This window comes from Scophthalmus maximus, chromosome 22 (genome assembly GCF_022379125.1).
Source record: "Scophthalmus maximus strain ysfricsl-2021 chromosome 22, ASM2237912v1, whole genome shotgun sequence".
NCBI classification, from domain to species: domain Eukaryota; kingdom Metazoa; phylum Chordata; class Actinopteri; order Pleuronectiformes; family Scophthalmidae; genus Scophthalmus; species Scophthalmus maximus.
This window is the reverse complement of record NC_061536.1, coordinates 4,035,871-4,061,529: the sequence shown is the minus strand read 5'-3', so window position 1 is coordinate 4,061,529 and position 25,659 is coordinate 4,035,871. Positions and strand designations below refer to the sequence as shown.

The 25,659-nt window shown below is 45.0% G+C and overlaps 1 protein-coding gene across 1 annotated transcript in view; it reads right to left on the bottom strand.

Moving 5' to 3' along the window:
* Nucleotides 1-465: 465 nt before the first annotated feature.
* LOC118291876 (calcium-binding mitochondrial carrier protein Aralar2) overlaps nt 466-25,659 on the bottom strand; it is a 42,198-nt gene continuing 17,004 nt past the window's right edge. The window contains 7 exon segments of the mRNA XM_035620364.2: nt 466-602; nt 1,210-1,412; nt 5,023-5,152; nt 8,874-9,017; nt 13,319-13,399; nt 20,459-20,543; nt 25,363-25,487. Coding sequence (XP_035476257.1) covers nt 1,225-1,412; nt 5,023-5,152; nt 8,874-9,017; nt 13,319-13,399; nt 20,459-20,543; nt 25,363-25,487 — 753 coding nt within the window. The 3' untranslated portion in view covers nt 466-602; nt 1,210-1,224.

Genomic DNA, 25,659 nt, shown 5'->3' with positions numbered 1-25,659 from the left:
TTGGGAGAAAGTGCAGCTCCGTGTAAAAGTAATGAGCCGTCCAGCCGACGCGTGCGTGTGCGCGACACGGCCTCAGCTGTACATTCAAAGAAGCATTTTCTTGATAGTTTTTGTTGAGAGGCGCCCACGCCTCTCGTTCCCCACCGGTCGAGAGAACGGGCGAATTATTCCTGAGAGTGACCTATTTTGAGGAGGAAAATGAGCTCGTCTCAGTCCCAGAAGTGGTGGGAGCACATGTACAAGTCAAATGGGTGCCGTCGGCCCCTGATCGAGGCGCAGTTAAACTCTCACATTGGAGAAAATTGTCACATCCAGAGCTTTGAGTGAGGGCTTCAGTCTGTCAGCCTATGAGCACAGGAATTACTTTTGGTCTTGTGGCACCCCCCCCGGCAGAGGAGGGAGGACACGCACCGAGAGCAGCTGCTGACCGCTGAGATGAACCCCGGTGTTTGATAACGAGATGAACTGCTGGAGATTGTCTGTGTGAGCGAAACAGGGAGAGACCCGCTGTCCTTCCGAAAATCCACACAGAACCGGCGCTGCAGGAGTTCGTGGGCCACCAGCGTCCCTCTCCAACTGAGGCGAGGACCGACACACTCGAGCTGCAGGGAGGAGTGGAAACGAGATCATGATGGACACAAGTGCATAATCAACGGCTTAGGGTTTGGTCTTGCAAGTGGTGGGGGCGAAATGTCATCAGAGGCTCTTTTCAATCAATCACACAAATAATAAATTGTGATTAAATCGATGATTGTACTTATGGAAGGATAAAAAGTAAGTTTATTTACGATAAATAAAGTCGGGTACTTCTATAATATACATCAATTTAAATAACATATTTATGTGGGCAAAAAAGATTAAATAAAAAAAGTGTTCAGTCCTTCCCTGCTTTATATTTGACTGATGTTCAGTTGTAGCATCTTTGTAAGAGAACATTACCCAGCAAAAACCTTACAGATCCATTTTCCCCCCTCCAAAAAAACATCTAGAGGTGTCAGAAATACTTTTCACAGCCCTTTTCAGTCTCTAGGGTTTTTCTCACAGGCTGCGCGTGAACTTACAACCTCCACCAACACGGTAGGTCAACCTGTGTGTAACCTGAGAGGAGATACCTGGGCCAGGGGAATAAGTCTGCAGCCCAGGTGCTGCTGCTGCTTGTAAAAGTGTAAAGTTTTTGTGAGGAGGTTGGAAATAGGACTTTGACGGCACCTCTTGTTGTCATTATTAGACGTCGGGCGTCGTGACCGTTCCTCCGGCTCCTTTGCAGAAAGCGCGGGGCCAACTCTTCTCGGTGGATCTACCAGAAGCCGTCCACCAGGGCCGCTGTAGGTGGTCTGACCGCCACGTGCCGCCACCTGCAGCCTGGTCTTGATCACGTCTGCTTGGGGTCACCAGGGAGGCGGCTGGCATGCCTGGAGAGAAAAGAAAAAAAACAGCAAGAGCTGTTGAGTTGTGTGCTAGTTTTTTTTTTTGAAGAGTTGGACGTGTTTGATTCTAAATAGAGCACACATTATAATCAGCACCAAACAAGTGAGAGGATTTGTGGAAAGCAGCTATCAGCGAATGGAGGAGATCTCGCATGTCGTCTGCCCAACGCTGAGTGGTTTCAGCGTTCTTTCTTTGTTCCCTCTTTAAAAAATACCTAATCTCAGTTCTTGAGCATCTTGCGGCAAGTCGGCTGCGTACATACACTACGCGCGAGTGGGGGCCAATTCCCATCGCTTCGTCATCAACCGATCCATACCACCAGCAAGGCCATTATTTAATCTTGACCTTTATTATTCCCTTCGTCTAACTCCCACTTTCCCTACAGCCGCTTAACAGGGGCCAGACAATGGACGGTAATGAGAGCAATGCACACTGAGCCTCGTCCACCACTGAAAGTGACTGAAGGGAGTGAGTGCAAAGCCCCCACCCCAACGCACGCACGCACGCACGCACGCACGCACGCACGCACGCACGCACGCACGCACGCACGCACGCACGCACGCACGCACGCACGCACGCACGCACGCACGCACGCACGCACACACACACACACACACACACACACACACACACACACACACACACACACACACACACACACACACACACACACACACACACACACACACACACACACACACACACTCTACAGCCACAGCCACAGCCACTTCAGCCATGAATGTGCTCAATCATTGATGGCTTGGTCATTACCATCAACTGCCCTCTTGACAATTCACTCTGACTTCTTAGTCTTTCAAACGGCCAAACGAGCTATTCAGCAAGGCCCGATCAACTCAGCGTTGGGTAGTAGCCCCCAGCCGAGACTGACCACCTGCACTGAACTGAGGAGAGGAGAGGAGCTGGTAGAGGAGGAGAGGAGAGGTTCTCAAAGTCTCTTTATTAAACCATTACACTGACAACGTAGATGGCTGTTCTCTCAACATTTTGAGGGGAAACGGCAAAAGAAAGTTTCCAAATTACAAATAACTTCCTCGCCCAACAGCCCAGGTTCGACTGTAGGCCTGCAGCTTGTCCATCATCCCATAGTAGGTGTGTTCCACCCGCAGTCCGGCCTTCAACAGTCCTTTCAGAACCAGCACAGGTTCCACACTGCCCACATTCTGGACCCGGTTCCCGCGAGTCAGCCGGATGGCCTGACTTTGCACAACCAGATAGCACAGGCACACAGGTGGATCGTATCATACCAACTCTGTATTTTTATGAAGTGGTATAAGGACATTGAACTGTTACTTCATCCTCAAATATCAATGGGTTTTTTGTTTTGATTTTTACATATCTTTAAAGTATTTTCCTGAGATGAATATATGACAAAGTGCTGAAACCTTTATTTCCATTGCCAGTTAATATATTTCTCCTCTTAATCTAAAATACCTAAAATTATAAGTTCCTTATAATCTGTACAGGAGGCAACAGTCTCTACAACAAAGGCAGGTCTCCTTTTCCAGGTGGAACAAAGATGCAATAGATGTTCTGTGTCCAGGGACAGACCTTTACAGTATGAGAAAGCTAAATAACAATAAAAGTCTGAACCCCAAATAATTTGCAATCAAAGAAACAGAGAAGGTTTTCTCACTTTCTCACCTAAATGCATGGTTTCTAAAAACATTTACAAATATTCAAAACCATAGTTTACATCCATGTTTGCTCAGCCCGTCTTCTTCCTCTTGGTGCACGTTTGCCACCGTACACCAAACAGCTTAACGTGAACCTCGCAAAAGTGTTGAAAAGAATGTGACTATATGTCTGCTGAAGCGGAGTTAAGGGGTTCAGCAAAAACTGTTAGAAATCTTTCTCATTAATATTCATTCCATATTTCATGGTAATCTGAACAGTATTCCTCACACCCCACAGCTAAAGAAAACTTAGACTCTCAAATAAAGAGCTAATGTCCCTCGGAGATGGTCAACACTGTTCTTCACAGAGCAGGATAATGCCTCGCTAAATAATGCAGCGCAAACTGAGCGTGTAATTCAATTTCCTGTCCCGACTGTAAAACACTAATTGCCAGAATTCTGCGACCGCTGATAAATATATGTGAGAGGGGGATGAGAAATGTGTCGAAGTAATGAAAAAAGAAGAGAAAAAGAGATCCCGAGGCTCGATTCAGCTCAGGAGTCTGTGGGCCGTGGCTGCCAGTCTTGTGGTGAGGAGCCCCCGGTAAAAAATGGGGGAGGGATGCTGGATTTATGATTTTTCCGTGTTGTGCCGCGCCTTTGCGTCAAAAAGAGAGAGAGAGAGTGCTGCTGACACATCTCAGAGGACTCAAAACAAACATTAGGTCTTTCATGTAAAAAGTTGTAAAGCTTCTTGACTTGGCCGGAGAGCGCCGGGCTGTTATTGGTGCTTTCCTTAGGATGGATCCAATACTAAGCTTTGGATAGATCATATTTTCACGCAGGGGATAAAGTTGTTAAGTCATCACTGGATGTGTGGGTCCGTCCGCTGCTCTGGCTGAAGGAGAGCATAAACAGACGGGACTGTGTACATCCACGCAGTGTGCGAACACGAATGAAGTGTGCACGAGCGTGCTTGTGCGAGCGTGTGCGCTCTTTCTTACATGCATGCGTATGTGCATGAAGAACACATTAGGATTGGGGAGCCTGGTTGGCGGGCATGTGAGGCGCTTCCCTGCAGCGGAGCTCCAAAACCCCAGTCCCCAATCACCGAGCAGCGCTCTAATTAGCAGCTACCGCCATGGAGCCTGTGGTCAGAGGCTGCCTGGCTCTCGAACTCGGGTACTCTGCTACTGTTACTGTTACTGCAGCCCTGCGGAGGTCTGAGGAGAGAGCAGGGCGAAGCCTGCTCGCTCACATAAAGATTTTATTTCATAAACTTCAAAGCTCAGCCCACTGTTGTAGGGGACTGAAGCTGAGGATTTTCAGATATAACAAATTAACTGTCTTTTTTTTTGAAGAAGAAAAAGTCATGTGTATGCTCTCCAAGGCTAAGGATTATGTAGTCTAAACGAATGAACTACAGAGATTAGGATTATGCTCGATCAATGCCCGCCAGATTTAAAATCTGTTTTCCACACCGCAGAGGAGATCCTTCCTTGTAGACGCCCGGGGATTGGCAGTGCTGCTGAAACTGTCCCCAAATGGATTTAACACATTTTGGAGTGACAGAGACAAAGTCATTGAATTTTATTTGGGCAATACCTGATTCCTTTTATTGAAATCACTCAACAGCACGATACCGTTCAAAAGTGAATCTCTATTCACTGGAACCAATCCGACAAGTTTATATATTTTTGTCTTGATCGGACAACTCCCTTGAAATGAAAGCTAATTCATGCTGAACCGATGGACTAAAAAAATGAAGGTCATTTTTCCTGCTTTCATTTCTTCTTATGCTTGTGTATACACAGGGTACATGTTCAGTGATTAAAGGAAACATTTGAAGAAAGCCACATAAGCGCTCTCACTTCTGACTCCTTTTCCAAGAATAGCACGGATAAAATCCCGTCCCCTCGCCTGCTCGGGTTGAAGGCCGGTACGAATTGAGGCGTTTTACCTGCCAGAGCTCCAGCAATCAGCGTCTTGGCAGGTCCTGTCCGTCCGTCCTCCTCGGTCAGTAGGGCCTTGGTGTGAGCGTAGCAGGGGAAGTAGGTGGAAAGGGAATGTCCCTCGGTAAAAAACAAGCCCTGGAGTCCCGAATACAGGAGAGTTAAAGAGAGAAAGGGGTATGTTAAGTCATGACAGTGGGTTTAGAAGTTAACTCTGGGAAAACAAAGAGTACGAATTAGCAGAGAGAGAGTAATGGTGCTCAGGGGATGAAAAACCTTGACTTCTGGCTCTGAAGATGGATTGGGGTTTTTTTCTAGCCACAATATGAAACATCAGCCGTCTGCTCACAAAAACCCAGATTTCCAAAACACACAGATTGCAATATTGACCAGAAGGGGCCACGCGATCGCATCTCTCCATATGCAAACCGCTGTGCGTCCTCTCCGCAGCACGTGAGGGGAGAGGAGACGGCTCGGAAAGCAAAAATAGAAAAGAGTGTGAAAAGCAGAGGAAGACAGACTGGCTGACGAAGACGGCTGCTCGTCCGCCACTGTAAACAACACTATATCATCAAGCCTATTGGGTTTCCTGCTGTATTTCAAGTCTGCTGGCGCACTGCCACCTTCTTGACGGAGCCACTACAGTCAACAGAAAGCGTTTAATGAGCTGGGCAGAGTCGTTCTCTTTTGGACAGGCTTCATTGACCTCCTGAGGGATAATCCTTTGGTTCCTCCACGCACGCACGCACGCACGCAGAGGGAGAGCGAGCAATGGCAGATACATGTGCTATCTCTCTCCCTCTCTTTCTTCTGGCACTTGTCGCCTGCCTGTCGCTCCTGCTCGCTGACTGGGGCCCGAGCAGCTGCTGAAAGCTGGGAGATTCTATCGAGGCGGGTCAGACGAGCAGCGTCGCAGCGGCTGAGACTGGACTTGCACTTGCAGAGCAGCAGCTGAGTGAGGGGTGCGTGTGAAAGAATCACGATTAAAATCACCTTGTCGAGCGAGGACATACGCAAATAATTCCTCCGATGCACTTCTGCATACGAGTGAACTTGTGTATGGTAACTTCATGTATTTCAAACAACTTCTGGATCCACATTCTCGCGACGACAGCTTCCCCCCAGCGATGAAGGGTGGCGCTAGTGCGTTAGCCACCCTACCGACGGGTGGCTCCACCAGCGGAGGGTGAGCGTCAGGATAATTACCCTGACAAAGGCAGCTCTGTGCCTGGGTGCAGCCCCTCCGGAGCCAGCCCGTCTGGGGCTTGCAGGCTGGAGCTCGTCTCCTCCCCACCTCCCCGCCGCCACCACCACCAACACCGCCACTGCTTTCTCAACACACTTTGTCTCCTCTCTGCAATGAAGCGTGTGCACGAGCATGCACGCACTGACGCACACTCACAGCACAGCATTCTCACAGACGGAGCTATATGGAGAGACACACACACCCACACACACAAACTCTTACGTGGTCATAAATAGCTAGAACACAGGGACAGGTAGGCAGGTAGACGGAGACAAGAGGAGGCTCCACATTCTTTTACAGCCTCGTTAACAGAGGCAAAAAAGCTTTACGTGGCATTTGTGTGCGTTGACCGGCGGTCACGTCAGCAGACACGGGGTCAAACCGCACAGACAGACCTGGGAAATAAACTGTGACGATGTTTCAGTGTCCCCAAAAAATTTATAATAACAATAACTCCTGTCGGAGGAAACTTTTTACTACTTGGAAATTATGAGTGTCCTCATCTTAACTCAAGTCAAACGAGTCAAATTAACGCAACCGCAGGTATGAGTGTGACATTTTCACGGGTTGATTGTGTTTACAGTCGGAGCAGAGTCTCTCCCGCCAGGCTCCACTGGGACTTATTCCCCTAATTTAATTAGACATTAGCTCTGTTTCACCCTGAGGGCCAATGTCCCGGTCGAGCCAGTTAAGCTGCTAATGTTAACAGCAGCCACGGCCCGTCCACCGGCTCCTACAGCTCCTCCGTCTGAAAGGTACTGTCCAAAAAAACACTGTGGCTGGTAACAGCAGACTGATGTTTATTTATAAGGGAAATTATTTTGAAAGTACAGGAAATATCTTTTTTAAATGCACCAAAACAACAGTATTAGCCCCTAATATGACACTGTAATCTTTCACGCTTGCTTTACAATGTGTCGAGGCATAATATCACACAACCCTAATATTTTCAAACAGTGCAGTGTAATTTTTTTTGTCCTGTGCCATTGAAAAATGCCAATTATGGCAATTAAGGTTAAATACAGCTTTTAGCATAAATTGTTGCCTTTTTTCTTGTTCTCGATCAGAAGTCCACGTGGAATTGATGATTTAAATGATCGTTGATGTGGGTAGAGGTAATAGGTATAATTGTACAATAGTTAATAGAAAAAAATCGCATGTGATTTAGTCATAACAGTGATGAGAAATAATGGACTGTTGTGAAGTCCTGAGGCTGATGAAAATACAATAGAATGGATACGCGTCGTTTAGTTTTGATATGCAGATTCATTTAAACTTGAATTTATTGTTGGTTCTGGGCTTCTGACCTTTCATTTAAAGATTAATGTGATCTTTAGTTTAAAGACTGTAACTCTCCTGAATACTGTTGTGTCTTCTCTCCACGTATTCTATCGTTGTAGTAGCCAATGTTCAATCACATATAACATGTCCGATTTTTTCAACTGCTGAGTGTCTTATGTCTTGAGCCCTTTCAGTGGTTTGATTTTTGTTTTCAATTTTTCTAAACACTGCATCGCCCACCATTTTTCCTGAGATTGAAAGAAATTAAATGAGCTCAATGCTCACAAATTCAATCACACAAAGACTCAACGGAAAGTGGGTTTGTGTATGTCGAGGCCCTTTTTTCACAGCACTCGGGGGAAAAAATCCTTTCCAACAACACAACAATCAGAGCACCCAACATAATGTAAATGTAATATTTCACATTGTGGAAAAATGGGCTTTCACACCAGTAGCACGATTTTTCGAGGCTGCGCATAGCAAGGCCATTATTTCCACTGGGGAAGGGGGGGCAGCTGTGCACACTACAGCGGTTTCCTCCAAGGTTTGTGGCCAAAGTTCAACTAAACCGAACGCTGAACTTCTGGAAAAAAGTTGTGGAATTGATGGGAGGCCACAGTTATGACAGTGGCAATTCTATTAGAAAAATTATTTCGGAGCACTTACTGTCTGTATAAGACTGTGACGGTAGAGAGATGGCAGGAAATGAGGGTAGAGACATGCAACATGGTCCCCAGTTAGAGGAACATGAAGTCCCTTTGCCGTGGTCACCCAACAGTTATAATTTTACTGTAGAGAAAATTGCAGGAAAAGATTATTTTGCGCATCTCTGAATTCCCACAATTATTTTTTTTTTTTTTAAATCTCAAGCATGGCAGACAATAGAGTGGTCAAAGGTACAATGATAGAAAATACATTTTGTGATTTTACATCCAACTCGCAGTTAGTTTTTTTTGTGTCTCCAAATTGAAAAACAACTCAAAAGGACACAAACCAGAACAAGTACAAGGAACTATTTAAATTTCAAAAGAGAAGTTGGATAATTCTCTGACTATTTCTGCATTCTCTTTTGAATTCATATTTTTTATATTGAGCATTTATATAACAGTCACAGGTTAAAATTCTGGATGAAGGGCAATCTGATGAACAACCATATCGATTGTTCCGATACTGTAGCCGGGTCATGGCAACAGTGAATTGGTACGATGTTAAGGTGCAACATGTGGATCAGACACTGAGTCAAACAGCCAGTGGACAGTGAAAACCCTGAGAAAAAAACTCCAGTTGCATCATGTGTGATAATCTTTACACGACCTCAACAATGTTTCCCACCTCGTAAAGTCCGAGAAAGCCGAGGTCCCTGATGACAGATGGTGCGCTGCTGACCCTTGGCCCTTCAGTGATCTCTCCTGCCACCTGCAGACGAACCTTTACTATCTCCAGAGGGTTGGTGAAGATCAACTTGGAGCCACCGGCCTGACGGAACGGGAAGACAAAAAGAAATCAACAGAGTGAAGGACAGAATACTAATATACTGGCTGCTGCTAATCACATCCGGTTTAAATGTTAGTTTTGTGTTGAATGTGACATTTGGAGAATGCTGCTGAAGACAAGTGTTCATTCATCAACAGAACACGCAAAAAAAACCTTTATGACACAACCGGGAGAGAAATGGCTCCTGTTACCTTGCTTGTACACAATTGCAGCAAGTGATGTAACTTAAAAGTGCTGCCTCAGCAACCAGCTGCAAAACAAAACATGTGGAGAGGCGGAGGGTGCAGGAGTGTGCCGGGAAATCCAGCTGATGCACTCGCAGTCAATCAGCTGTTTGTCTTCATCACGCAGACCCTGCGGGGGAACTCTCCCGACTTCCCTTCTTCTCTCTAACCTCTCACTTTGCATACATTGTGCACACACCGCACTCGTGAAGGGAGGGCGACGATACTGCAGCAAGTTCAGGCCGGTCTATTTTGCCCTTTCAGGTCGGCAGATCCTTTAAGTATATGAGGCAGCTACTGTGGCAGAGCTGCGGCGAGACAAAGGGTTTGCTGTATCTAGTCGGACGAAGATGACGGCATTTCCAGGATGCTTCTAGATGCTGGCGAAATGTTTACACAGTGATTAACAGATTTTTATTTGCAAAGGACTGACTTCTTTTCCCCTTACCGTTTCTCACTCTCTGTCTTCCTCTTCATGTTGTTCACCCATTGTCCGTCTCTTGGTCGCTTTCATTTTTTGACCTCCTCTCAAACAATCTCCCTCATCTTTTCTGATATTGTCTCTCTCTCTCTCTAGCTGTGGTTGCCAGTGGTTACTGTCGCTGCAAGCAGAAGGGCGGAACATCGCAATTAGATAGCAATCGGTTGCCATGGCGCCATTTCTGTCTTAAATAGGCCCGGTCTGTTTGTTGTTGTTTCTCTCCTTTTTTCCCTCACTCCTTCATTCGGCCCGTTATGAATGATGGATTGTACTTGTCGCCTCTTGCTTTTCGGGAAGGCATCAAACTCCAATCTGCAACATGGGCAGTTCTTTTTTTGCTAAAAGTTCCTCAGTTTTAAGTGTTGCCATATATTGCCTACAAGAAGAGAGGGGGAGGGAGAGGCCAAGATCATAATCGTCTCATTGAAGGTGTGTGCAGCCACTTTTTTTCCTCCAGCCGAGTGTAGTGGGCTACAGCTTTTCCTTCCAGACCCAGCGACAGGCAGGGAATAGCAGGAGGGCTGCTGCTCCGAAGCTGCTACATCTCACAGCTAACTCTTTATGACTAGTTTTATGGAAATAGCCTCTTTGATTACATGCTGGCTAATAGTGTGAGCATTAAGAGGCTGTTGGCTTCAGCCCTTTGGAGCATTGGCTGATTCAATTGGATTCTAATGAGACCGGAGATGGAGATGCTGTTTACTCAACAACATTGTTCAGACAGATGAGCCGATAATTAGACCTGACGACACGAGATAAAAGGGGAGCGACAACGCTGCAAGCGTCACTGTCCAACATTCCCATCAACTGTGGTGAAAAAAACACACACCCTGGACGAACTTTGGACATCCAGGACAGAGAGGGGGCTGATAAGAACAGAGGGAATCGGACGAATAAACAGAGAGAGCGCTAATGAGAGAGAGAAAAGACAGTGAGACAGAAACAGAGAGAGGAGTAGTCAAAACAAGAGGAGTGAGGGAAGGTCGAGGTTGAGGGTTGTGATTATGGAGTGATAGCGTTGGCGGATTCTCAGGTAATTACAAGGCAAGGTGAACCTTAGAAAGCGGGGACGTCAGCACCTTATGCATGCATCACAGCTCCTGACTGTGTGTGTCTGTGTACTGCAAAAAGAGCCCCCAACACACGCAAATAAAAATCACTTTCATTTGTACTCAAGAGCCTGCATGCTGCATGTCTCTGTGTGTGTGTGTGTGTGTGTGTGTGTGTGTGTGTGTGTGTGTGTGTGTGTGTGTGTCAGATACATAGAAATGTTATCATGCTTCACGTTTGGCTTGAATAAGAAACCCATCACAAAGACTTAAACCAGCCAGGCAAAATGTCACACACTTAACGATGAAATGAAATTAAATGAAAAGTGTAACTGTCTCCTGCCTCGGAGTCGCACTCCTGTTCTCCTCCTCTCGGCAGCGACCCATTAAGTATTTTGCGTAACTTAAGTCCTGAGATGCGGGCCAGCGACTGCCAGATAAGCATCCAGCCAGCTCAGTCAACGGAGCATGCCATTCTTACAAATAATCATTAGAAGCTGGCAACGCGCACATGGAGCTTAATGGTGCTGAGCCGCGGGTTTAGAGTGACGGAGGGGGAGGGAGGGAGCAGGAGGTGGAGGAGGAGGAGGGAGTGAGGAGAGGAAAAGGTAGGTGAGAAAATAAGCATATTGAAGAGGGAGGAGAAGAACAGAAGGCGGAAAAAAAGATCAGAGAAGTAAGAAAAGAAAAGAAAAGCATGTTAGAGGAGATAAAGAAGTGTCTATTCTTCCTACACAGACTATGTAAGATTACTGGTCCCCCTTTTTCTCCTGCCTAATGCACTGTGGATCATCTGAGGCTGACGCTGCGGTCCAAACCAACACTTTCACAGCTACCAAAGGATATATACAGATTTCATGTGCTGTGGCTGGAGCCTCGCTAAAAACAGGGTTCAGGAGGGTTCGTCTTCCCTGTGCGCGAGTGTGTGTGTGTGTGTGTGTGTGTGTGTGTGTGTGTGTGTGTGTGTGTAAGATAAAGTGGCAGGCAGAGTGCTGTGCCAGCACTAACACCGGGGCCTCAGCCAGGATGAAAGGAGCTGTCACGACGGCTCACGGAGGAAAAGAGGAAAAATCCATCCATCCGCACTCCTCTCCTCGACATTCATTCTCTCCCTCCGCCTCTGTTATGGTTCTGCTTCTGATTCCATATGGGTTGTATGAAAAGCAAAAAAAATAAGAGGCAACCACTACTTTTCACACCCAGTGGAGAGAGAGTGGAGAACATCTCTTCACTATATTTGCTTTCCGGGGGTTTCATTTCTGTCTCGTTCCACTGAGCAAAATCGCGTTCCAAAATTTAAATTGCAGCAAATGTACCGAGTCAAAGCATTTTTTAAACATACTCCCAGAACAAATAAGGTCAATTAAATGTGCCCGAGTGCAGCTAAACCCATAATGACTTGTATATCCTGAAATACTCTGCTTTAGTGATCGGCATCAAAAGAGGCTTGAGTAAAAGACCTTCTTTCATTTGCTCGGCCTTGGAGGACTCACTGTGTGTGTGTGTGTGTGTGTGTGTGTGTGTGTGTGTGTGTGTGTGCGTGCATACGTGGATTGTGGGTAGAATGTGACAGCTCAGTGATCAAAACCTATGATGGGAGGGTGAGAGGGGAGCAGGTAACGGACTGGGGGGGTCTCAGGTAGCAGCTGCTGTCAATCTTAGTCTCCTGCCTTCAAGGGTGTGTGAGCGTGCACCATGTGTGTGTGTGCGTGTGTGCATGCACACGAAACCTGTGTGCTCTTCTGTTTGTCATACATGCACACACTCCTGCGAGCATGTACAACATGTGCGTGTCGCTCTTTCATGTGTGATCTCTACATGTTCCATCAACAAGCAGCGACGGCCAGCCTCCGAACAGGTCCATGTCTGTCCGCTCAACTATCAGAGGGGCAGCGCTCGGAAAACAGGTAAACAAAGTTTGGAGAGATGTAGGCAGCCTTATTACTGTACACACTGTCTGTGCAGTGCACAGCATCATTTCTGCACAGTGCACTTCGAAGAGCCAGGATGTTGAAGCGGGAAAGGGACGCTCCCGTGTTTGTTTGTTTTTTCTTTACTGAGAAAAGGCGAACACCGAAATATGAAATGTTGACTGTATTTGAGCCGAACACTTGCAGACTGTTGGGACACACACATACTGTCAGAGTGAATTTGTAGGAGAAAACTGAGAGGAACCTTTATCTCAGTGTTGAGTTGTGTTTGTAAGGTTTGAACAGACACTGATCAAACCCCAACATTGCTGTTTAGTCAAATACAGTATCAAAGTTTAACATTTTATAATCAACTACTTCCTTGCTGTCAAAGTTGCTCCTGTTTATGAAATTAGCAGAGCTTTTCTGCTGCTGTGCACACATCCCTATTTGACTGGATTGGATTTTGCGTCACACTAGAGGGAGGTCTGCTTACAACATTTTCTTACATATAGTCTAGTCTTAATGTTTAGATGGTTGTGTCCTCTGGCTGAAAAAAATGACCCAGCTCTCCAAATAATCAAATGTGACAAATGTAAAAGTAAAATTTGAGACTCACACATCCACCGGCCAGGATCTCGGCAGCCAGTGGGACTGTGCCATTTCTCTGTCTGGTCTTTCCTCGCACAGAGTCATTCACCTGGAAACACAAAATGATAGTTTCTGCCATTTCTTAAGCGGGTACAGTATAGTGGAACCTAACATGAATATAATTTGATACACTATATACAATAATATCTGTAGAACCTGAAATCTTAACACATCTCAATAACTTAATTTCCACAAAAAAATTTGATTTCATTCAAGTGGAACTCAATGGTATAAACAACAATTAATAATCACTGACACTGACATATGTTGTAATGAAAGCAGTATTGATGATACAGTAAGCCACTGAGTGTCAATGTTAAATGTTCAAAATGATGCCTGACAGATAGGTAACAGATGCAGGTACAGGGGAAGTATAAATGCGACCGGATGTAGATCATCATTTCCGTCTAAACATACAAAGTGTGTAGTATCACATAATATAAAATGCATCCTAAAGATTAAGACGATAGAAGAACTTCATGGATCTCATGTCTGCGTCAACCTGCATGTGTCTAATGTCAGCTTTATGGCTTTCCCGGGCGCCACACCCAGTAGCTGTGGTACCAGACCTATCATTAGGAGACGACGAGATCATTAGAAAAAAAAGCGCGCTGTGGTACCCCTCCCCACACACATACACACACACAACACACACACACACACACAGTACATATACCACTTCCACACACTCCACATGCAGTGTGGCTTTCAGCTGCATGCGTCTGACCCTGCAAGATCCCCCAGACATTAATGAAACCTATTGATGTGGGGTGTGGGGACATCAGAGTGGCAACACGAGAGAGAGGAAGAAGGGCTGAAGAGAGGATGAAGAAAGAGAAACTGCTTCCCAGAATAGGAAAAAAAAAGAAAAAAAAAAGGGCAGAGTATAAAACAAACCAACCCAAAGTTTACGCAGACCTCAATTACAACCCAGAGCTGGATAAAAATAAACAAAATAATCACAACAGAGCACAATGAAACTTGGCCCCCTACCCAGCGTGCACACACACACACACACACACACACACACACACACACACACACACACACACACACACACACACACACACACACACACACACACACACACACACACACACACACACACACACACACACACACACACACACACACACACACACACACACACACACACACACACAAATGATTTGGAACATGGTAAAAGCACCAGCCTGGACATAATAAAAAAATCAAACCAAAATCATTTTTTAACATTTTTTTACCCCGATCCGCTTACCTACTTTCTTCAACACTAAATACACAGGAATATACACAAAACAACTTGGGAACATAAGCCTTATGCTATTTCAAAAATCATCCCTATTAAAAAAAATGGAAATATGATCCTCTGCTTGTGCCGTGTTGTTAATGAGAGATTCCTGCAATTGCACATCGAGCAGAAGTAATTGGGCCAATTTTGCGCTGATGATTTTCACATTCTGCCCCTCAGCAGATATTTTCAGAAAAGTGAAGGCACTTTCAACTTATGTTACATAACAACAGTTTGGTTGTCAGCGACAACAGGATACCTGTCTGGATATATATATCTGGAGCCAGACATGTCTGACGCTGTGTCTGTGAAGCCATTCCACCATTGATGCCCTTTGTGTTTCTCACAGAAAGTCGAGCATTCAAGTTTCCTCTCAGGAGCCCAGTGCTGTCAATCAAAATCATGGGATTTTAAAAAGGGCCCACCGTTGTTCCAGGGAACCATTTGTCAATCCTCCTTCAGTCCTACGCCAACAATACCCATAGAGACACACTAACACCAGTGTCTGAAGACGGGGGCAGGTAGTCATTAGGGATGGCGTGCCCTGGTATGTGCATACCTGCATGCCCAAGTAGTCGCCTGCGTGTCAATGTGTGCATGCCTGTTTACTTGCGCATCCGCTCGGTGTCTGTTTATGTGTTTGTATTAGTGTGTAGGGTCTAGACATGCAACATCACCACACTGTGACACAGGCTCAAAGGTATGTGGGCTTGCGTGTGACGTTCATTGTCCCGCTCTGAAAGTCCCAAACTAGTTTGTAATCACTTCAAAGGAGACAGGTCAACAGAGAGGTGAACTCACACCGCCCTCCTGTCCACCCTGCACTTTTCTTCTCCTCTCATCTCCTCTCGTTTACCTTCTCCTTTATTGTCCCCACTGCGTGCCTACTCTTTCCTTCTTTCTCATCTCAGCTCTTTCAAAAACCTGTTTTGTGGATTTGACTGTATGCAAGATGTTTTCCTGAAAGTTGTGTGTAAATACAGATCTGGGGATGTGCAATTTATTGTAGTTTTGAATTGAATGATGTACTGTATGTTAAATCTACTCTTGTACATTGTTTTTTCATCCTGTTTTGACCAAGTGGCAACCCACTGTGAGGTCACCCGTTGTTTTGTGAGCTGCCATTTTGAAGCTTTGAGTTTGAAATTTTGATCAGCGCCATGCTGGGGTTTTTTTGCAACCGGTTTTAGGATTGGGGGTGGGTATGACTGAGAGCTTGTCCACTGCGCTTCCACCCACACCTGCAACCATGCACCGATTGGACGGCTCTGCTGTTAATCACCCTGTAGCCATGCTATGCTGCTCTATCGTCCATATTTCTTTAAACAAGACACAGAGAACATAAACTCCTCCGGAAAATGTTTACTGACATTAAAAGGGTAGGGTCATTTCCCATTGACTTCTATAGAAACAGACTTGTTGGTGATTCCGGAGAATACAGTCTTCAGGCACTCACGCGTTGGCTCCATTTACCGGACCCAGTGACTACGTCCATTTTTATATACAGTCTATGGTTTTTGACAGTGAATGCATTATAAAGATTCCAGCAAGGACAAGCAACAGTAGTTTCTACACACGTATGACAGTTTGTGAGCCATGACTGTTGGTTAAAAAAATAGAGGTATAAAACTCATGCATGCCCACCTCGGTAAAGTCCAAAGAAGCCCTCATGGCGCACCACCTTAGTGAAGCAGTCGAAGATGTTCTTGTACATGAGCTCTCCCACCAGGGAGCAGCCGCTCCTCTGACTGTGCATGCTGTGGCACCCACAGCTACAGAAGAACAAAAACAAAGCTTTATTTAGTTAATGATTACATGTTACCTGTTTATTCAACATTCATTTTTTATGTAAGTGTTTTACTGTCATGAGCGTGCCACCATTGCCCTCTTCTTGCCTTCACCATCATCCTTGTCCTACCATCGTGCAGATATGTTTGTGTTTTACAATTTATGACAGTGGCAACAAAAAATTAGAGTATAGGATGAGTGTTTTCTAAAGTAAATATGTAAACTATTGGGAATAACCTGGGTGAAGAGCAGCTACAGATATAAATTGAATGTTTGGTTTACCAATATAAATACAAGTGTCTATAGGGATAACAGCAGTTGTTGAGTAGAAAAAACTGAATTATTCAGGGCAATGGAGACATAAGGCCTCCTCGTATAAACAGATTTGTTCTTAAGTGGCATGTACATGTGATTCAAGAGAGGTCGACACAATTGTTTAGTACTTGGAATTTTTTTTTCCTAAGCACAGACATAATTTATGAGTAATCCAGGCCTATTGTAAGAGTCATTGAAAGGTCTATTGTAAGACAGCCACGGGAGACAATCACTCGCTTGACATAAGGATTGTAAAGACGTATTATGAATGACTTTGGAGGTTAAATATGATGCAACAGGTAAACTTAAAAAAGCGATTCGGGGGGGTGATGATTTTGCTAATGGTACAATCTCCCAAACATGCACAAAGCTACTAACAGGAGACGTTAAAATCAGTTTCTCCCATAACCTTAAACCTGTCAGTCTCACAAAAAAAAGTTTTAGGATTAAAAAACAACAACCATGTTTTAAATGCTATGATCTCTGCAACATAATCAATTCATTTTTTCATACATTTTGTGGGGGTGGAAAAATAAAACTACTGACATTGCTAGATACCACTTGAGATGGGTGTTTTGTAATTTGGGTGAACTGAACCTTAAAAGATGTAGAAGCGGTAAAGGAGGAGGAAGGGGAAGTCTGCCCGGACAATGTTTAGAAAGAAGTCTAAGTGTTTTGAGTTCCAGTGACTTCGGCCTGTGAGAAGGATACAAACAAAAAGAACCGACCCAGGGCGACAGAGTTAATTAGAGAGCGACAGAGAGAGAAGAAGAGATGGCGGTCCTGTACCTCCTTATTAAGCTGTCTCCCTTGGGATAGAAGGAGGAGAAGGGAGGACTGGAGGAAGGGAGGAGGAGAGGAAAAACAGTGGGGAGTCTGGAACCAAACACAAGGCCTGGGCACCACCCTTCACCCCCACCTTCATCCTCCTCCTCCTCCTCCTCCTCCTCCTCGTGATCACTCACACAGGTACAAAGGAATCCACAAAAGAGGGTTTTCCCATGGCACGCAGAGAGGCAAGAGGCAGGGTAGAGCGAGACAGAGGGATGGTCGAGAGACTGAGCGAGAACCAGAAGGAGAGGGAGCACTTCTCTTTAAGCAGGAGGGCGACCGTTGCTCTTGTAGGCAGAGGAAGGGGCAATAGAGGAGCCATTGTCCTCTCTCTCTCACCCTTTTCTTATGGGGACAGTAGAGTGCGGGGGTAAGCAGGCAGGTAGATGGTTGGGTGGGTGGGTGGACGTGTGGGTTAAAGGTATGCAGGGAGCCAGCGGGGCGTGACCTATTACCCCCTGCCACCGAGCCAAGAGTGAACCTGTAGACCGACTCTGCCACCTGGACGAGGACGGGGCAGGAGCCGTCGCTGACCAACCGCTGCTCACAATGGAACATGGCAAATTAAACAGTGAGACAGAGCAGCTACAGATAGATTTGAGACAGCAGACAGGCCACTGTGTCTACAACACGCCACGTATACTTCAAAATCATTTCTCATAAAACGGTGCATGCCACACATCTCAGATCACCAACCCGCCAACTAAATTACAGACTATTAAATAATTTATTTGTCACACCTGCTGTATAGTGTTCAACGCGTTAAAGTCATAGAAAACTGAAGTCGAGACATTTGAATATGACATCAAATATGAAAGATAATATTAAGATTAGAGCTAGGGTGCGGTTAATTATTGATTGAATTGTGTTTGTTTGTTTTTTTTTTAGACAATGAAATGTCAGAAGATGGACACAGTTATTCCAATAGCTAAAGAGTACGTCTTCACAATGATCCTCAGATTACAGCGCTATAGAAACAGAAACTCAGCAACTCCTCTCGTTTAAGAAACTGCAACCACACAATTATTGGCACGTTTCCTTCAAATAAAATAAAATTCTGTTGATAGATTTATCCAGAAATTGGCAGTTAGAAATAGATCAAATTGCATTGTGTGGAATTAAACATGTGAAAATATGAACGAGTAACTGATAATTCCTGCTGTGACCCTGCACAGAGCAGACAAAGCCATCTGATCAACTTTTTGTGTAACTGTTTTGTCCCGTCTGATTGCTGTGTTTAAATATTGAACATTTATTAGAATAATATAGTGTTTTATATTATTTATTGTAGTTCATTTTCAGATATAATCAAATATTTCTAAATTACTAAACAGCTGAAATTAGTAAAGTTTCCCATAACATTCAACTTACAATTACTACTTTCAACTACATTCATTTATTGCCCATGTCTAGCAGAACAGGACATATACATATACAGAGATTTCTGCATTATCTTTGGTTATATTTGACCAGCTTTGTTTTCACTGCTTGACTGTTTATTGCTCCCTTGGATTGACAGATAATCTCAGTGTAATTGCATCTGTCCGCCACTTGCCTGGAAAACCATTTAAGCTGGAATCAAAGTGAGCTGAGAGCAGGAGAGTGTTCGTAACCAGCAGTAGCCATCATTAACTGTCCTCCACCTTAAGTACCTGTTGCCTTGTCTGGTCTGACCAGCCCTGGCCTTTCGACCCTGGGGAGAGAGGGGGCGGTGGTGTGTGATAAGTGTGTATTTGTGTGTGTGAGGGGGATGGGGAGTCTCTAGAACAGGTCCACCTGTCAGAGAACCCCCCCCCCCCCCCACCACAACCACACACACACACACACACACACACACACACACACACACACACACACACAGACATATCCCCAACCCCCACAATTCATCCTCAGAGGCTGCTTCCTGCCCAAACGTCCTCTCTACACAAGCTCCTCCACTTCTCCCATCCTCCTCGGCTCTGTCTGCCTGAGGACTGACGAAAACTTGGCAATACTAACTGTCAGGATGTTTGAGGGAGAAAGAGGGAACAAGTTAACAGGATATAAAGAGAGAAAAGGCCAACCGGCAAACATGTAGAGAAAAGAGAGAGCGAGGGAGAGAGGGAGAAGTAAATCAAAAAGGAAATGGAGAGACCAAGCGAAAGATGAGGAGAAGAAAGCTCCAGCTAGCTGGCAGCCAGCCCCCGAGGCCAAACCACAAGGGCCTAAAGTGGCTCATTGTGGTAGGACTGGCGTCTGTGTAGTGCTGGGCCCCTTCGCTTGCTCCCCTTTGGCCCCAGCCTGCTCCAATATGGCCTGGCCAAGCCTTCACTGTAGCGCTGGAACCCACCAGGCTACACAACTCTGACCAAACAGCCCGAGAAAGAAAACAGTCCTCTGCTCATCTGTCTGGCTCTCTCCGCACATCCTTCTTCCTCCTCTTGGTTACAAATTACTCTTGTTAGCTGCTCAGAAATCTCTTCACATCTATTATTTGCAACTTGAAGCTTGACTTTAATAAGGTATCAAGGATGGCTCTGCTTGTCCGTATTTTCATGGATTTGGGAGTATCGGGTGTATATTTTTTGGGGGGAACTAGTAGTGTTTCCTCTGAAGAAGGTTTGAGACTGTGATGGGAAGTTACTTGGACACAACTTGGTCTGAACCTTGGTACGAGTTTCTGAAAATGAGAAGGGCAGATGAACACTGGCTGTCCAAAACAAAGTCGCAATGAATTAATTGTGAGAAAAAGAACCCAATCAAAATTATGTTTTGGTTTAAGAGAATAATTATCTGTGAAGGCGATATCACCATCTTTAATTATAAATCTTGTATTGGGATGGAAAAGAGCTGCAAGTGTGGAAGGGGAAACCAAACACATCAACGAGTCTTCATATTCCCTACCTGTCTCTGGACTTCTGCAAAGTTGTAGGGCAGGGTACCTTCCTTCAGTGGAGTGATCTCCTCAATGTCCACTAAACCAACACGTCTGGTGAACGGAGAGAATGAGGAAAGAGAGAGCGGTTTCAAGTAACTTTCCACTGTTGTTAAAACTCTCAGAGGATCATAATATTTCATCCGTGCATCACCAAGTTCATGACCTTCGCTAGCACAATCTGTCAGAGTGGAGTTACTCAAACTTTAAAGACACTCTGCCATCGTTCCATGTGAAAATATTGTGGCATTCAAAAATTCAGATCTGCGCTTGGCACGCCCGAGTTAGACAACCAATATATTGGAACTGAAAACTCCCACTCCTTCCTCCCTTCATCCAAGTACAACAAAGATATTTAACCTCTGGGTAGAAAACTATTGCCTTATTGCCTGAGTCTTTCCATTGCATTTCTATGACAGTCGCAAATTTCCCAGGCTGAGGGAATGGGGAACGCCAACCCCCCTCCCACCACCCCTCTCCTCTGAATATTGGGGCTATTATCTCTCGCATCTCCAATCAAGGGGAGTGGAGAGGGCTATTAAAGTATCCCATTGCCCAGAAATAATAATCAGGTGGTGTCTCAGGCCGGGGTTAGAAATTATTGGAGTACTGGTCGGGCCGCGAGGCAGACGCAGGGGAAGTGGGGGAATGTGAGACATATACAGTTGTTTTGTGCCACGGATTATAGCGGCTGGAATTTGCCCTTTTTTATGGTAAATTGGAGATTGGATTGGGTTTGGACTGAAAGACGATTCTCGGGCACCGATGTAGTCACGATCTGATTCTTTTGATCCACTGCAGAGAAGTTGGAGGAGCATGGGAGCGCTTGTCTCTCTGAGGTATACAGACCCTGGGGGTAAAGGTGCACTTTGGGGGGGAAGTGTGGGTTAGCCTTACTCCATGACTAGCTGAGGAAAAAGGAATAAAATGACTGAGGTATGAAATCTTAAGACGTTATCCCTCCATTACTGCTGAACAAAGTACCATTTTTCCGTACTGTATTTGCTTGTTCTCAGTCAAACATATGGTGCACATAACAGTGCATTGAATGTCTCTCCCTGCTTGGCCATCGGATCAACATTACAAATGATTGTTTCCTCAGAGATCATATTATCCTCCCCAACACTAGATTTAACATGGAAATGCAAGTTACGTCCAAAATACTGTTGTGAAAATTGAGGTATTAAATCAAAAGTAGAGTGATTTTTGTGTGTGCCTTTCTCTTTGTTTGTGTGTATGTGTGTGTGTGTGCGTGTGTGTGTGTGTGTGTGTGTGAGTGCCCCCTGGGGGGCTCTGACTGGTCAGCCAGCTGAAAGAGGATGTCAACCTCCATGGGTGTCACCTGCCAAACCTCTGAGCTGCCACAATTAACTCCCCTACCAGAAAGCAACAAAGCAATAAAAACGACAAAGATTTAAATTGTAATGCAATGATGAGCACCACACCTGTGCACATATAGAGTCAAAGACGCTCCCTATCTGGGACGTGGCCACTGCGGCAGCAAACTAAGCAGAAGCATTGGTCGAGATCCCCCCTGGCTCAACCTGGGGGATCCGGAGGTTTCCCCAGGACAGATGAGACATACATAATTCCTCCAGTGTGTTCTTGGTCTAGAAACCTCTACAGGAAGGCATACAGCACAGGGAGCATCATGATCAGACTCCATCTCTTCCACCTCACCTGGCTTGTTTTAATGCAGCAAGTTGAGATCTCTGAGAGCTCCAAATCTCTTCTGAATTTCTGGGATACCAACTCAAAGTTAATGACCATAAGTGAGTGTTGGCACATGAATTAATCTCCTTCCCCACAAGCGTTTTAGCTCTGTATCAGCATTAACACACCTGAAAACATATCACGTGACCATTCACGTACACTGAGCATGTGCATACAGGTGTAAACAGGAAGCAGATTGTCTACTTGCAGTTGAATGATCGAGAAGTAACAATGTACGTATATACAACTTTTGGCATCCACCACCAGTAGTCCAGTCGTGACTGATAAGAACTAATCAGGAAGCGAACGCAGGTGACTGCATCATCAAACATCTCAGTTTTTGCCCGTCCATACTACAACATGGCCCCACACTTTTCAAACTAAAACGGGACAAGCAGTGTTTCCAAACATCTCTGTTTTAGGCACTCAAAAACTCCAGAGTAGAGTGGACGGCAGACAGGAAGCAGTAGTGATGCATTTGAAAATGAAAACGTGTGGATGTAGCCTACATCTACAGTTGAGGTATACAGACAATTATATAATGAACACTAATAATGCTGCCTATCTGAATGCTACGTTGTTCTGAACGTTGCATTTCTTCCTCCTTGCTCTTTTTTTGACTGTGAAAAGCAGAACCTTTCGACAGTAGCTGTTTAAATTGTTGACACTTTAAGGTGGGTTTTTTTTCTTCAAGTTCTGTCACTCATACATGTTTCCCTCTGCGGTTGGGACTTTCAAGTGAGAAGTGTCAAAGCATGTTAAATTCATCAGAAGAAAATGGAACAGAAAACAGGACCATGGAGAGTTATGGATTTCAGGAGTTTCTTCGAGGCAGCTTTAGTATGTGGTAATTTAACACCTGTTCCATTGTTGGTGGAATAAAGAACCGGTTGACTGTAGGGTGGCTTACAGTGTAGGAGTCAGCATTGTTTGACCTGCTTTATTCAAAGAGCAGCAGGCTGAGCTTGTGACAGAGTCGTCCCACACTGGAGCCATTCACGCCGCCGAAGCTCAGCTTACCCCTGAGGCATGCTCTCTTTCTCCCTCTCTCTCACACACATATTCATGGCTACATGCAGGTAATGCTCAGAAGCATCTGAGAGCATACTAGCCAAAGAATACCCCCCCCCACACACACACACACACGCGCACGCATGCACACACACATAAGTACACACTCAGACCAGACATAGACAGAGTTCAGTCTGTAGAAATCACAGATCACACTGCTGATAACCTGTCTCTCTGTAGCCTGCAGTCACCACACACACACACACACACACACACACACACACACACACACACACACACACACACACACACACACACACACACACACACACACACACACACACACACACACACACACACACACACACACACACACACACACACACACACACACACACACTTCATCATTCAAAATTACAATACAAAATTATAACCTTAGAAAAGTTTTTTTTTAAATAATTTGCTGACATTTGCAGTGACATTTAACAACTTAGAGCATTTAAAACAGCTAAATATTGCAGAGTTATTAAAAGTAAACTCATCACATTGTCCTTCTCAAGACAACCAGCTTTGTTGTTATCGTAAGTGAGTTATGACACAAGGCTATGAAATAAAAAGGGACATGTATCAACTACAATTTTAAAAACAATACAATAAAAAGCAATCAAATATCAAATTAAGGAGTTCACAGCCAGGGCGTGGACCTTTTTTCATACTTTAACTTGTTAACATGCTAAATTGCCAAATAGCATTAAACAGGCGATGTTTTTGGTCATGTTCCAGGGCAAGAACATAACTCTTTTTAAAAGGAATGCCAAAAGACAACTCTACCAGCAGCAATTTGTATTTCCACTCCCTCTGACAATCAAAAGATATTCCAAAAATTTAGAAAAAGAGATAGTAAAAATTGAGAATCTTTGGTTGTTAATGAATGTATGTTTATTTTGGTAATTGTTAATGAGTTGTTGCTTGATTTTTGCTACAGTGCATGTACACTCGCACACTTGTGCACTCACTTCTGAGTAGGCGTTAGGCACAGTAACGGCATCCCCAAGGCAAGACGGTGGCCTTGTTGCACATACGGAATGAATCAGGATAATTACGCATGTGTGCATGCTTGGCTGTGTTAATGTATTTGAATGCGTGTATGTGAGAAATCTTAGGGAAGAGGGTGTTACAAGATAGGCATACAATTGTTACACGCGGGTGTGCGAACAGTGCGTATTTGTGGGCCAGCTAGTAGTTCATGGATCGGAGCTCTCGGGAGTCCCACAGGAGGCCGTAATGACTCAGGGAGTGGAGGGTGTATGGGTGGTGGCTGTGGAGGTCTGGCTGGCTGTGGGCCACCGCGGGTCGAGCCAAGCCCAGCCTTGGTGTAGCCATGGTGGGAACAGCCTGGGGAGCGCAGGGGCTCTCGGTCTGGGTCAGTTATGGTCCACACCCCTGATAAGGCTTCAGATAGCATCATTGGGCTACACGAGCAGCCCAGGGCCATGTGGAGAGAGGTCAGAATGGTTTCTTAAAGACAACCAGAGCAGGAGAAAGAGATATAGAGAGAGGGAGAATGACAGAGAGACAACTAGGCTCCTTGCCAAGTAGTGAGGAAAGGAATGAGAGACAACAAGTAGGGCAAGCAAGTGAGCGAGATAAGGATTTTAAGAAACAATTCATGGGAGAAATGTAGACAGGACAAATAAAAAACAATTCTCACTAGCAACCAAAGACAACCCAGGACAAATGAAGTGGTCCACAGATCAGTGCCAGGATGTCTAATAGACGAGACAGGCACCATCAGGGATTGTGGGCATGCAGTACGTGTGCTGGGTCGGATCCAGCCTGCCCATTTAAATGCCACCGGGAAGGAAGAAAACCACAGAAAAACTAGTTTCCACCCACATTTCAGCACAAACACACAAGATGTAAATACATTATCTGGAGCACAGTATCTGCGCCTTGCCCGTAGTCCAGTTATCGTTTGTACATGCAAGCAAAAATAAATTGTATGCTCATGTTTGTTTGCTGTATACCGTCTATCTTCTTGCACTTGTCACATATGTAAAAAAAAAAACATCCCTGCATCGAAACAGTGAATCGGCCTTCTTGTGGCCTGCCTTAATATTTGCTCATGAGTTCAATTTTTGTGATTTACCTTTGGTGACTTCCACCAGCCAAGGTGCTGGAGATCTTTCTGATCAGCTCCATGTTGTTGAGCAGCGAGTTGAAGCTGCTAATGTAGGAGAAGCTAAACTGATGAGATGTGCTGCCTCCCGCAACCTGGGTGAGGAAGACGAAGGTAATCAAACAGGCAATAAAGTAAAATATACATAAACACAATCATGCTCCAAATAGAAAAAAAACATTTATCTACATATTATTGTTGTTATTATTATGGAAGAAGGATTAGACCAAAGAATAAATCACAGGTCAAGAGGAAATCTTGACGTGT